Genomic DNA, 13,745 nt, shown 5'->3' with positions numbered 1-13,745 from the left:
TAAAAAGAGAAAATACACAGACTTTCTTTATCCATACATAAGTATACATTTGGGATGAAATACCGTCTCCCAGGAGAATATGGTGCAACAGTTAAACTGGTGGTCAGTACAAGACATAAAATGCACAACATAAGACGTAAGGACATAAACTGAACAAACATAATAGTGCAAGAAGCGATATTTTCTTCCTAGGATGGCGAAGTCATGACCCGCCCTATTCTGCCTCTGATTGGCTAGTACTCGGTGCCTTCGTTGGTTGGGTTGGTTAGGTTCAGGCATGAGGAGTTGGATTGGTTAGGATTAAGGTAAGAATATCAGGGTAAGACAATCAGAGGCAGAGTAGGGCGGGTCATGACTTCGCCATCCTAGGAAAAATAATTGGTTTACCGTAAATGTAGGCAGGCTTCAGCGAAGACGAAAAGGCTCGACACCGACAGTCGGTAGGCATCATTTAATCAACTCAAGTCTGGAATCGCAAATTTTAGCGAAGTTCTTGATTCAGATTCCTATTTCTAATGTCCGTATGAGGCATGAATGATTATGTTTAAATGCTTTAGTCTGTTACCGCTGAGCTCCCAGTAGAGACCAGTTTAAACTCAGTTTACTGAGATAAATAGAAGATGCGTTTCGAGGCGAAGCGGTGCGGAGTGCAGTTCAGCCCTCCAGCCATCATCCTCATTTATGAACACAAGGACACCAACAAGGTGCGGAAAAGAGTAATACCTGTGCGAAACTTCTCCAAATATTCTGGTAAGATGACTCACACATATTCTCTTTTATTTTACACAACCATAGAAATCTCCCAGTCCATGCAATAAAGTATCAGAATAGACAGTAACTACAAATTCAAGGCCCAGATATTCTCTCCTCTTCTTATTAAAATAATAATTAGTCCCACTGGACCCCTCCAGATGTGGGCCCCTAAAATCAACACCTCTCATCACCACCACAAGTTCTCTTTTTCAGTGTGGTCACGGTTCATTAAATCACCATTTCACTAATGAATTATATTCAGTTATAACTATTTACTGAATGCTAGGTTGGATTATCACTGCCAATGGGCTCCAGATCCTCAACCCCCTCCCCCTAAACTCCAGATTAACTGTAATCTAATTTATTGTAAATTAATATGGAAAAGTAAAATATAAACTGTAAGGATACATACATACTGCACACGAAGCTGGATGAATAAGGGGTCAATAACTCATCTTTAACTCAGCAGCAGGTCATTCCAGCCATGTAGGCTCTTGCTTCCACAGAGCAGTTTGAGTTCTCGACACCACAGTGTCTCCTCTCTTTACCCTCCAGACTACAGCGTGGCTGCTGAAAGACTGAAGAACAATCCTCGGCACAGAGACTACTTGGAAGGTGTGTCTCAGAGCCAACTGGAGAAGCTTCACATCATCCTGCGAGATCACATGCAGGGCTTCAGCCTGGAGTACAGCCTTGCCTCATTCAAGCTGGACCCCGATGAAGACCTGAACAAACTGGACGACGATGAGCTGGCTCGCAAGAAAGGCCAAATGGACGGACTGTTTGAGAGGAACCGGAGGCGCAAAGACGATCCCGCCTTTGTTTACGACCTGGAGGTGGATTTCACCACCAAAGAAAAGTGCAGCTGGGATGAAGAGTCTGATGATGGATTTTAAAGTTCTCCAACCCTTTCCCAGACCTTGAAAAGAATGTAGACTGCAAACTATCAGATGTATTGATTTTGTGTGAAATAGATTCTGAGGTGGATTACAATGTGTAATGTAGAAGCTGAACTGAAGACTAGAGTGACACCAGTGTTTTGTGCCCATTTGACAGAAATGCCCTTTAGTCATTTAAACCACCAAGGTGTCAATGCACTGCACTTTTTTTTCTAAAACACACATTCCATTTCACACTGCAATGAAAGAAATAATACATGAATAATAGTAGATATTTATTTGTTATAAAATACTGAATTTACAAAATACAAAGACTTTGGCTCTTTTATTTGTGGCTTATACCTACATGAGTAATGTTCACAGTTGAATATGAAAGAAGATGCTAAAATCCTATTAAATAAAATTTGAGAGTTCACCAATAAGTAATCAATACAACAAATATATCTTTGGAAAAAACTGTGTCCACAAAATAGTTTCATATACAAAATATATATATTTCCATATGGTTTGATTTGATGTACTATGGCAAAGTTTTAAGTGAGATTAACTTTATCATAAAACCACACCTGCAGTATCAAACCTCTTCAGGGGAAAATTTCTTTCAAAGTGCTTAAATACCTCATTCAGAGACACTGACTGACTGACCATTAGTACCACAATACATTCAAAAATGTCGCAAGTTTTGTTAGAATCAGACAATGAATTTACATTACTTTGCTAGTTTGGTTTAAGCTAATCATAACTAATTTTCTTTCTTTTTTTTTTTTTTTTTACACGGGTATCAATTGCAGTCATTTATGCAGTGCTGATGTGTTCCCTAAGGAGGTAGGTAACGGAAAAATCTGACACACAATTCCTTTTACCACCACAATTTTTGGTAAGGATTTAGGTGTTTAAAATCGTAAATTCTCAGCAGGCTTTTTAATTTGTTTAAAAAATAGTTCTTTATAAAATTGAAATTTCAAGTATGCTAAAGCCACAATCCGGGATCTTTGAGTATGTTACTGACATATATACAATACATGACTTTCTGATGGGTGATCATTTGTGTAACTTCAACTTCACTGCCCAGAGAAATTTACCCAGAGTACACAAATAACATATAGGTGATATGATTATTTTAAAGCTATTGGACAAAGATAGCTGTCTTAAAACCAATTACACAGTGAAGCCAGTAGATGGGGATAATGGTGCCACAAGTGTAGCTATACTCCAATTCCGGATTAGGCCTTTTAAAAAACGCTGTATGACCCACCATTTCTATGGAGAGTAATAGGAACTGAAATATATATATTACACGATTAAACTACACCAAAAATACATACAGTATTAGTTAAGTATTTCTGAAAATAAGAAATCTCATTTTTTCTTCCTGTCTTGGGTGCATCTCGGACAAAACCTGAGAGATATGAGAGAGAGGAGAGAAAAAAAAAAGATGTTTAGACTCTGAGGACAATGATGAGTTATCTGCATGAGTTATGACAAGCAGTTGCAAGCAAACAACACATAGTTTAACCTCCTTTCACTAATTAAAGGCTCCTACCATTTTCCTTTGGGCTTCGTGGCGAGATCAACACAAGCAAAGTGAAACCACTCAATCGGACACTGAAAACAAGGATGAAAACAATGTCAGTATTTTAAATCTTTAGTCAAAAGAGGCAGTCAACAGATTCTGACATAAAAGAACTTTGTCAAATTTAATTTCGCAAAATAAAAAAAAAAAAGTTATGAAAACCTACATCTGGGTTATCACATCCAATCATCTCTCCGTATGACACCTGATGGCACAGGCAGTAAGTAGGCTCATTGGGATCAACTGGCATGTCCAAAACGTCTGATGGTTGCATAGGCAAGAGGGCGTCACTCAAATCTGGGCTAAAAGTCCAACATAACACAGAGAGCATGATTAGAACCAAACATGATTAAAATGAAGCAATATCTACAATGTTATGAAACACCGGCTGTGACTAATAGATTTTCAGGTCTGATAAAAAAAACATGCAGTTGAGGCTCTGAGAGCTGCATCTAGAGAGCTCTTGGCCTGACTGAGCCACCAGTCCAAAGTTACCTGTTTTTCATCTTTTTCTTTCTGGGAGAGTCTTCATCAGAACCTTTCCTTGCTCTTCCCCTGGATCCACGCTTCTCTCTCAGCCCCCGAGAATCACCCTCTGTGGAAAATATTCACATTCACAGATGTGCACTGAGGGGTCCTATGTTGTTCTCTGATAAAGGCCTTTCAGTTACACTACTTACTTTTCAATGATCTTCCATCTGTACTTTCATAGCCGCTCACTTCCAGTTTCTCCTTTAGCTCATTCTCAAACCGCGCCAGATCTGCATCCAGTCTGCGGATGTGTTTGTCCACCTGCAGGAAAAAGGTTTCATGTAGATTAAAACACGACTGTACGTTTCATTTTCAAACTGATTAAACTATTAAGAAAAGACATAAATTAAAAGAAAGTGTGAGTTTAAATGCTTATTATGGTCTTTGCTTCAGCCCTGAATTGACTATATGTTGACTACAATTAAACTTGACACAGGGCTGCAAAAAACATATTTCCATGATTGATTAATCTACAATTACTCTCTTGACTAATTGATTAATCATGGGTCTATAATATTACAGAAAATTGTAGCCCATCACAATATCTTAAAACCCAAGGTGGCGTCTTCAGATGCTTCAGCCTACTATCACATATAACACAAAAAGCAGCAATTTCTCACTATTGAGCAACTGTGATGAGTTGACAGTGGTTCAGACTGACCATTTCGTAGGTCTGCATTGCAAGCTGGACTTTGTCATCGCTGAACTCTTTGCACTTGCTGTACGCATTTTGGATCTTCTGCAGGTGCTCCACTCTCTGTTCTGAGGCCAGGTTCTTCACGTTCTGTATGTACTCTTCAGCCAGTTTGTCAATCTCTCCTTTCTTTTCTGCACAACAACAACAGCATAGTTACAGTGCTGGAAATATATTGTTGATGGTACAATTCTTGTGAGGGATCAATGATCATCGTGTAACCATGTAACTGAGCCATCATTAATGTTATTAGTGGCTGTTGCAAGTCACAATGCCTGTAGTGAAAAGGATCTGTTAAACCTCTACTCGGGTTAACAATGAGTGGACAGTTTGTAACATGAAGTCACCAAAGTTCATAAACTAATAAAAATCATAATGGTGTAGGTTGCTCACACTGACCTGAGAGGAGGTCTAATCATGCAAACTAAGTGAAAACACCCGTGCAGGCAAACTATGGGTGTATAAGGCAGGGCTCAAGACCAATCAGAGTCTGTGAAATGAGCTTGTTTTAGGAGATGTCATCGTTTTCAAGGCATGTGACTGATGAAATGCATCGTGATTTGCATATTTGTGTAATATATCAACATTATATATCAATAACTAAAGGAAAACAACCAAATCTAAAGGGAACTTCACTGTTGTACATATTATGTTATAACAAATCACCAGAATTATGGAAAAAGAGTTGTTTTTGGCTGCTAGGCCAGTGAAAATATACCAGGGGCTCTGATCTACTGGCCAAGTGGGCCAGTGGGAAAAAAAATGTTACAGTGAAACCTGGTGCAAGGGCTTCATATTCATTCAGTACTTGGATAGTGATACCTTCATGAGATTAAATTATTACCTTCAGTCCTGTTATCCAGGTCCCGCATCAAAGTAAAGTTTCTCTGTAGCTCACATGGTAGGTTCTCAATACCTATAGGGGAGATGGACATGAGGGAGATGAAGGAGGATACATTCAATTGTAAGACTTCACTTATTTTTTAAGCTAATTGATGTAGTATACCTACTTAGTTAAAATTCAAATCATATTCAAGTAAAGATGAATAACTGCAGCCTGTCCTATACTGTATTTTTGAAATATTAAACCTGCAGTAGTTCATCCCTTAATAATAACATTTTATTAAATAACAATGTAGTGTAAAAACATTACCCACAGTGCCAAATTCTCAGAATTTACACCCAATTCTGCTCCTCTATGGAGCTCTTTAACCTCTTTTAGATCACTTTTCGTAGTGCATAGTTGAGTCTATATGCTCAGAAACAATACTTCAATTAACACTTCCACAACATTTACAAATAAATGCTATTATGGCTCCATGTCTGCTGGATGCTGTGCAATGGTTTGCAAAAGCAACTCACTTTCCATGGTGTAAGGTCTATGTAAGCTTGTGGCCAAAAACTTTTTTAAGCTATGAGAGAGTTAATTTTAGAATTAATTGAAATGATTGGAGATCAATTAAACAATACAACACAAACGAAACATATTATTGTAACTTACAGGAATTAAATAAATTTAAACTTAAGTGTAATGTCATACATTCATACCAGTTTGAACTTTATTTTTATTGAGTTCTGTGAACATCTCGTGATGTCGTGATCTCGCGAATCCAGCTGCCTCGCAAGTAAGCAATTAAATTCACCACCACTGACATTTAACAAGCATGCAGCTGTATTTGTCTGTGCATCCATGATCCAACCATGCTTTGAGATGTCTGTGCAGACGTTGGATATTATATAGTGATAAATATTATATTTACCACTGAAAAAAAGAGACATGGGCAAACTGTGCGTCCTCTACAAGAGTGTCAAAACTTCATGCTTCCATTACGTTACGTGACGCACTTCAAACACCGCGCCCCGGCGCGTAAACGGTTACACGCGGTTAGCAACAGGTTGCAAATGCATGGTGTCTGCTGTTATAAAGCATACACAAATGTGGACCAGATGAATACAATTCACAAATTTTACACCGTCGAGTTCGGCTGTAACACTTTAAACAACCTTTTATAGTTAAACACTGCAAGTTGCTTGTTACCTAGCTGCTAGTTATTAACTATTACACTGTTACGGATAACGGAAGGGACACAAACCGCTAGCTGTAACTGTTAAATGTGTGACACTAAGGCAGTGACAGTAGCCTCTGATTACATCTAACAGCACACAGGGAGAGTTTGCCTCACTTTATTCCACCGAAAGCTATATCGCGATGCTAATCAGTTAACGCTAGCTAGCGAGCTAGTGACCTGCTATCTGTCAGTTATCCGCCAAGCGAAAAACTCTTCGGTGCAGTCAAACTAAACCTCAAACACACGTAAGATGTTTAAAATGTTAGCACCAGTACAATATATCCCCTGGATACTCACTGTCAAGGTAATGTTCCAAGTATATTGCCGTCGCCATTTCAGGTTAACGTTAGCTATTTAGCTCCTGCGTCGTTAGCTCTGTTGACCGGAGAGCTGTCGGGTTTGTTTTGCCACCCTGAGTTGCCCGGCGTTCACAATCAAGCTTCTCTGGGCGGGAATGAAACGATGCTCACTACTGTAAATAGGAGGAGTGCGCTTCATTCAAACACACATGCAGTCGGAATGATACAAACGTGCAGGCTCCAACTTAGTTGTTTTTTTTTTTTTTTGCTTGTGTGAGGTTATTTATCGCATGCGCAGTCGCAACTCCAACACTTGTTCATCTCTGACAATGCGTAGGTTAAACCATTTCCCTCAAATCAATCAATTTACCTCAGTATTGATAAGAATATGATACCTATTCCATGTAATAATAAAAATAATTTACTTTTATTTTTCATATCATATTTCATCATATGTATATAATCATTGCACACTGGATAGCATCTCACTACTCTCATTTTATTATATACTATGTATATAATTACTACATTATGTATAATAATCTTCTCTATTTTACAATTTAACGATTTTATTATATTATTGTGTGTGATGTGTGCTGGACAGTGCTGTTGTGACACTTAAATCCCCCCCAGGATTAATAAAGTATTTCTTCTTATTATTTTTTTTAATATAAAAAACCGTAATATAAAACCTTATTCAAATATTAGTGCGTACTTCGGTCAGCAGAGAAACACTTGTTTTAAAGACAAAAAAGACAAAAAAAGAAAAGACAACCCACAAATGTTAATAAAACTATCTGATGGCCAACAGTCTATTCAATTTCAGTATATACCACGAACTACAGTTATTTACACATGGCTCGCCCACCATGTGAGCTCACCGGGAGGACAAAACGAGCGCGCCCTCACTGCGTTTGCTCGCACTTTCCAGCGCTGTCAGCTGACAGGTGACGTCATTCAAAACAAACACCTCCCTCCTCAAAGAGACGGAACGTTAGTGAAGATGCTCAGCGGGCGGGGCTTAACGGCAGCCAGCGACGACAAAATAACGCACGTCGACAGTGTGTTTCCGCTCGGTTTATTGGTCAGGCTTTTTCTGTACGAGGAGGGCATCGTCTTATTTGTATGTATCTCACTCCCGTGTCGTCTGTAGCCTCACCAAAGACTTCACATTTTCTTAAAAAACACAAATAATCAAGTAAGTAACTTAACCAAACTGTGTACGTTACTGTTATTCTCTGTTGCAAAGACCCGTTTTAGCCAACTATGAACACAGTGGGCTAATGTGTTATCTCGCACTGACATGTTTATACAAACAACGTTAGTTAACGCTAGCTAACTTCGATTACGTTTGATACCAGACAAAAAACATAAGTTAACGTATTGTTTGCTTCAAGCGTCCTGAGGTTATTGTGCTCACGCCATCAGTTATAACGTTACCACACTTTCTCAGTTAGTTCAACTTGTATCAATAACAAATGAGGATGACCTGTTCACAACAGGCCTATTGTCACATGAAGGTTTGGTTAACTAGCTGGCTAATTTAGAGTAAAAGCTAAATAACTGTCTGACTAAGTGTTTGCTTGAACAGAACATGAAAGCTCTGGCTCTGACAACTAGCTACATAGCTTCTACTAACGTCAGTGTTATTGTAAATAACCATATGGTGTCAGCGTGTCTGTTCATGAACTTTTATTAGGTTGCAAAGTCAAATCTCGTGTTTAAGATCAATAAACTCAGTCATTAGCGTTCAAGACTATTGTTTCCGTTTGTTAGAGCTCTTCTATATTGTTCCTAAAATGTCAGTGTGGACTTTGCTGTGTGGACACAGCAATAGTGCTGCGAGTCACGAGGTTTTATTTTCATATGCCACACCCAGTCATCATCGCTTAACTAGTTTATATAGCGTTATGACCAATATACAGTATTAAAAATATGTTTTGTTGTTTTAGGTGTTGCCTCTAAGATGGCTATGGTGAAGAGTGGTTGGCTCCATCGACAAAGTAAGTAGCCGTACACAGGCACTGCAGTTTCAACTTTTAAAGGGGGCCTATTATGCTCATTTCCAGCTCTATATTTTTATTCTGTGACTCCACTAGAGTAGCTTTGCATGATTCTCAGTTCACAAACTCCTTATTTAACTTATACTGGCTCTTTATGCAGCCCCCTGAGTTCAGCCTCTGTCTGAAACAGGCTGTTATAGCTACTCTCTCTTTAAGGCTCCCCCCTCCTGGTGAACCCGCTCTGTTCTGATTGGGGGAGGCTGCGTAAACAAACCATGAAACAAACTATAGTAGTAGGATTTTACTTCTTGTTCTCATTCTGTACTCGAAATGTCAGCTTCTCTAATACATCTGTACATGTTTAAACTGGAATCTGATCTGAAATATGCGAGTGAAGAACACAAACAACACATGGAAAAACTTTAGCAACAACCTTAGCAACCAAGGCTACGGAATGGACGGCTGTTTATGGGCATGTGTGACGATCTGACGTCCGCTAGTCAGCAAGGTAGAAAAAAAACGAAGCGTGCGGGGAAGGTTGAAGCCCTGACTTTTGACTTGCAGGGAGCATTTCTACATACGTTAACCTCAAGTTTTGGAAATTTGACCATAATTAACATAGGTATCCAACATCATACCAGCATATAAAGAACAGACATCCATAAAAAGCATAATAGGTCCCCTTTAACAAGTATTGTGTGATATCCAGATTACAGACAGTAAAGATGCTGCCACAGTTGGTAAGAAATACTGCATAATAGTTATATAAATTCAGTCTGGATTGAATTTGACTGTAGTGTATTTCCATGTTAGGTACCATACTGCGCCGTTGGAAAAGGAACTGGTTTGACTTGTGGGCTGATGGACGACTTGTGTTCTATAATGATCAACAACGCCGTGACATGGAGGATGACATCCACATGAGGGTCGACTGCATCAACATTCGCAGTTCTGCTGCATGTCAAGGTGCTTGTCAGTTGTACATGATGATGTCACTGGATCACATTTACAGTGTTAACGAACTTTTGCTCATATTTTTAACTCTGTTTGTCTCGTTGTTTGGCTCCTCAGAGCTCAACCCTCCAGAGGGGAAGACACGTGATGCCTTGCTCCAGATAGTGTGCAGAGATGGACGGGTCATCAGTCTGTGTGCAGATGGTGCAGATGATGCTCTGTAAGACAGCACATACATGCTGAGTCATCATATAAGTTTGTTTAATTACTTTGGCCTGTCTCTTGTTGTTTACATGTTGGTGAACTTTATTGTTTTCTTTTGAGATGTTCTTTATTTGTATTTTCAGAAGAGACATGATTTTGATTCCAAGGCACTTTTTGTTGCAGGGCATGGACCATGGCACTCCAGGATGCCAGAATTAATGCGGTGAGATTCTGCTACATCTTAAACTATTTGACTTTTGTTTTGTCCATCAAAATATGAACTGGAAGTTGTAAAATCAATCTATCTATATTTTATTTAACTAGACTAACTGTGACTCAAACTCAACTCAGAGTTAGAAAATGGTCTAAGGCAGCTTTAGATCATAAGACTGGGGGTCATATTTTATTATTTCTCAATAGTGTTTCTCTGGGACTTTTAAGGAACTCTGTTCGTTGGGGGTGGGGTTTGTAGGGTTGACTATCGCTGATTTGTCAAATACAGATACTGGCTACTTTGACTTGTGTACATGGTTCCTCAGATGCGGTGGAAACGCAAACAAGATTGCACAACAGGGACTTTTTTTTTTAAGTAGCTAATGATGGTAACCGCTATAATGGAATGAACTGCTTTTAATGGGTTTATATCAGAACCCACCTGTCAGAAACCACTGTTCAGATTTGTCCAAACATCATGAGGTGGCTTCATTTATGTTGTTTTATATTTTTAGGTTGTCTCTCCTCCTCAGATCGGCTTTGCACAGGAAGTGATTGCCTCCGCTCCTCCCCCCTACACAGAATATGCTCCCCCACCACAGGTAAAAGACATGAACAGTATGCGTGTCGCTATAAATGAGTTCAAAGTTTAGTTTAAATAAGATTGTTTTAAAGTTGTTGGCAATGTAACTGTACATTTCAGCACATTCTTTTCTTACTCCTGCAATAAATTAGTCAAACTCAGCTCTGTAAATCTATGGACTGTTACATTGTGTAAGACACATAAAAATTGGAAATATTTGATTAGGATTTTAAGTTTGAGTGGGGAAATCTCAGGCAGAGAGAAACAAATAGAAAAACACTTTCAAGGCACTTTTTAAAGTGGTTATGGGTGATAAGGAAATTGGTTTTCAATGTTTATCTCTTGAGGAAGGTGATGTCATACATGCATGATTGTGCTGTAGTCATATTTTGCACCATGTGATGCATGTAGTCACAGTATATTTGCTACTATTCCATGATCCTTCACAAGGGAAAACCAAACTTATGACTTAGGTAAAACCAAAAAAGAAAGCAGTAGCACCATCTACTGGTGTTTTAGTAGAAGTGGATAAAAGTTACTTAAAGCAGTATTTGTGACATTAACACTGAATCAAATAAGTCTCTATAATATGAAAGGTTTGTTTGTACTGAGGATCAACAGAGTCCTAATGGGTTTTTTTCTGTCACCTTTCACCAGGTTTATGCTCCGGGTCCATATGGAGAGTATGTAGCACATACCCAACACGCTACACAGATTGTATACTCAGCTGATGGGCAGCCCTACGCTGTTGCTTATCCTTATCAGTACCAAGGTAAAAGACTGCATATTTCTTAGCAAATGTGCAGAAGTAAACCCTCATATTGAATGTAAGATGGCATGCAACAATGCAAAAAACGTAACAAGCCTCCAAAGTTCTACTGATGTCCAGATAAACCAGCCATGCTAGCAGGCAGCTCTTTGAGGCAGCATTAATGCTGCATTCACAATTACATTCACATTCACAATATCATCAGAACGGGTAGAACAGGAAAACAACCTGATATACTGACTTGGGGGCGTTCACACATCATTTCAACATGGTTAAATAATGTGCGCTAGTCTTGTAGTCATACCAGATAATATCCCAAATTGTCTTCTTTTGTTGTAACATTTGTAGCACATTTAAAAAGTGAAACCAGATACAAAACAAATGGTGTATAGCTTCCCTTTAATTATGTAAATGGTTGTATTAGTGTTAATATTGGATTTTAATTAGATGTAACTACTAGCTGAGTCTAAACAGATGTAGATAGATGCATCACTTTTTGAACTCCTCTATATTCTGATGTTGATAGTAACTTCTTCCTTCCTGATCGTGTAATATTAGAGCAGATAAAGGCGTCAGAAGTGGTTTATGTAAAATGAAGGATTACTTTTGCTGTATGTCCCCTCAATTGGAATTCAGCATTGCTAACTCTAATATCATGTTATCGCTGTGTTTCGTAGGTGGGTACCCTGCGCCTGGAGTGAACCATGTTGTTATTCGGGAGCGCCAGCGTGACGACGGAGGAGATGTGGCTTTGGGCATGCTCGCTGGAGCGGCAACCGGTTTGGCACTCGGCTCTCTCTTCTCTGTCTTTTAGTGTTTTAATTAACGTACACCTCGTAGCATACCGTTCCCCCGTTTATGCAGCATTTGGCTTCCTCTCTGTGCCATCACAGGAGTTGGAGTAAAATGTCTCTGTTGGGCTATTTTCATCTATGAAGCATGATTGTGATGAGCAGGCGACTTACTCCCTATGTGTCCTATATATAAATACTGTTAGCACTTTCTCAGATGCCCTGTGTGGCAGTCTCCCATCCCTTTTGTGTTGTCTGAATATGAATGTTCTTAACCAAAAAATTACTTACTTTTAAGAGTTATTTAAATGACAGGAAAAACCCTACTCCTTTCACGTACACTTCAGGTCCTCTGTTAAACATTTCAGTCATGTTTGTTCCTCTTTCATGGAGCACATTTGTCCTTTATGTTTGCTGAATTATCTACATAGTCATGAGTAGGTGTTTTTTTTGTTTTGTTTTGTTTTTTTACAGGTTTTGTGTTCATCTGTGTACTGTACCTCATGTTATTTTACTTTTTTCATGTATCATTTATCTGTTTTGGTTGTGAATAAGCAGTGTTTCTTTGGCTTCTCAGGTTATTTGTGGTGGAGGCTGGCTTGGATGAGAGTTGTGTAAAGACGATTGCACACATAAAGCAATAAATCAATTAAATCAAAGCATTAAATCAATTTCATTGTAGCATTTTGAGGTACCTGTTCGGTGGAATCTGGTTGCGATGGGATGTCTGATGTTGTCTTCGCCACAAATAAGTCTACGTGAGGAAACACTGGCATGTACACGATGTGCTTTGAAGTGAAAAGGGACGTCACTCCTAAGAGTTACGGTTATTTTTCCATTGGCAGCTGCTGGATCATATTTCATTTCATTTGAAGTGTTTGAATAGATATTTTGGTTTATATTTCAGTAGGCTCGGTGCATTATGTACAAATACTGATCAGTTGAATCAGTCTCTTAAGATGTAGTTACATTTCAGTTGGACTTGACTTATTTTTCACTCCAAATGACTTGAATATTGTCAGATTTTCCCATTATTCATGGTAATTATGACTGCATTTATTCACTTAGAATGGCAGTTTCTACTCAGTAGAAAACATTGGTGTGCTTTTCAAACATACTGAATATCTTTATTAATGACACTGACAGACGAGATGTATAAGACTCAAGTCTTATACATCTCTTCAGTTTCATTTCATCTTTGCAAATTATCAGCTTGTGCAAGCAGCGTAATGTGATGTCATTTTTCTATAGGTCTTAAATTGTGTGAAGATGTAAAATTTAATGAAAACCTGTTATATTTCTCATATCAAATGTACTAATTAAATTATGATTTACCCTGCATTTAAAATATAAATATCTGACAATTAACTAAGATGTATTTTAACAATTAAAAATATTCACAAAGTTATG

The 13,745-nt window shown here is 38.5% G+C and overlaps 3 protein-coding genes across 4 annotated transcripts; 2 read left to right on the top strand and 1 right to left on the bottom strand.

Moving 5' to 3' along the window:
- Positions 1–400: 400 nt before the first annotated feature.
- On the top strand, positions 401–1,960 carry cep19 (centrosomal protein 19). Its single transcript, XM_042415891.1, has 2 exons — positions 401–750; positions 1,309–1,960. Exons 1-2 carry the CDS (start codon positions 621–623, stop codon positions 1,647–1,649), a joined length of 471 nt encoding a protein of 156 aa, XP_042271825.1. The 5' UTR covers positions 401–620; the 3' UTR covers positions 1,650–1,960.
- Positions 1,915–7,081, bottom strand: ing5a (inhibitor of growth family, member 5a). The gene is made up of 8 exons (XM_042415888.1): positions 6,817–7,081; positions 5,295–5,366; positions 4,418–4,584; positions 3,906–4,017; positions 3,721–3,820; positions 3,392–3,527; positions 3,196–3,257; positions 1,915–3,051 (listed from the first exon to the last, which is right to left on the bottom strand). Exons 1-8 carry the CDS (start codon positions 6,851–6,853, stop codon positions 3,012–3,014), a joined length of 726 nt encoding a protein of 241 aa, XP_042271822.1. The 5' UTR covers positions 6,854–7,081; the 3' UTR covers positions 1,915–3,011.
- A 516-nt stretch (positions 7,082–7,597) lies between these two features.
- Positions 7,598–13,743, top strand: plekhb2 (pleckstrin homology domain containing, family B (evectins) member 2). Of its 2 annotated transcripts, none has more exons than XM_042415890.1 (8): positions 7,598–8,016; positions 8,771–8,821; positions 9,635–9,787; positions 9,893–9,995; positions 10,163–10,202; positions 10,726–10,794; positions 11,433–11,547; positions 12,222–13,743. In XM_042415890.1, the coding sequence occupies exons 2-8, from the start codon at positions 8,785–8,787 to the stop codon at positions 12,356–12,358; spliced, it is 654 nt and encodes a 217-aa protein (XP_042271824.1). In that variant the 5' UTR covers positions 7,598–8,016; positions 8,771–8,784; the 3' UTR covers positions 12,359–13,743. The 2 variants fall into 2 exon arrangements, with proteins under 2 accessions (XP_042271824.1, XP_042271823.1); XM_042415889.1 differs by having other exon boundaries at positions 7,606–8,016; positions 10,708–10,794.
- The last annotated feature ends 2 nt before the right edge of the window (positions 13,744–13,745 follow it).

The sequence above is a fragment of the Thunnus maccoyii genome, chromosome 7 (assembly GCF_910596095.1).
Source record: "Thunnus maccoyii chromosome 7, fThuMac1.1, whole genome shotgun sequence".
In the NCBI taxonomy this organism is placed as follows: domain Eukaryota; kingdom Metazoa; phylum Chordata; class Actinopteri; order Scombriformes; family Scombridae; genus Thunnus; species Thunnus maccoyii.
This window is presented reverse-complemented; position numbering and strand designations above follow the sequence as displayed.

Coding starts and splice junctions, on each gene's coding strand:
- cep19 (XM_042415891.1), top strand. CDS start 621: ATGCGTTTCGAGGCGAAGCGGTGCGGAGTGCAGTTCAGCCCTCCAGCC. Junction 751..1,308: donor AAACTTCTCCAAATATTCTG/GTAAGATGACTC, acceptor TTTACCCTCCAG/ACTACAGCGTGGCTGCTGAA.
- ing5a (XM_042415888.1), bottom strand. CDS start 6,853: ATGGCGACGGCAATATACTTGGAACATTACCTTGACA. Junction 4,585..5,294: donor CCTGGATAACAGGACTGAAG/GTAATAATTTAA, acceptor GTTGTTGTGCAG/AAAAGAAAGGAGAGATTGAC. Junction 3,258..3,391: donor TTGGATGTGATAACCCAGAT/GTAGGTTTTCAT, acceptor CCTTGTTTTCAG/TGTCCGATTGAGTGGTTTCA.
- plekhb2 (XM_042415889.1), top strand. CDS start 8,785: ATGGCTATGGTGAAGAGTGGTTGGCTCCATCGACAAA. Junction 10,203..10,707: donor AGGATGCCAGAATTAATGCG/GTGAGATTCTGC, acceptor TTATATTTTTAG/GTTGTCTCTCCTCCTCAGAT. Junction 11,548..12,221: donor TTATCCTTATCAGTACCAAG/GTAAAAGACTGC, acceptor TGTGTTTCGTAG/GTGGGTACCCTGCGCCTGGA.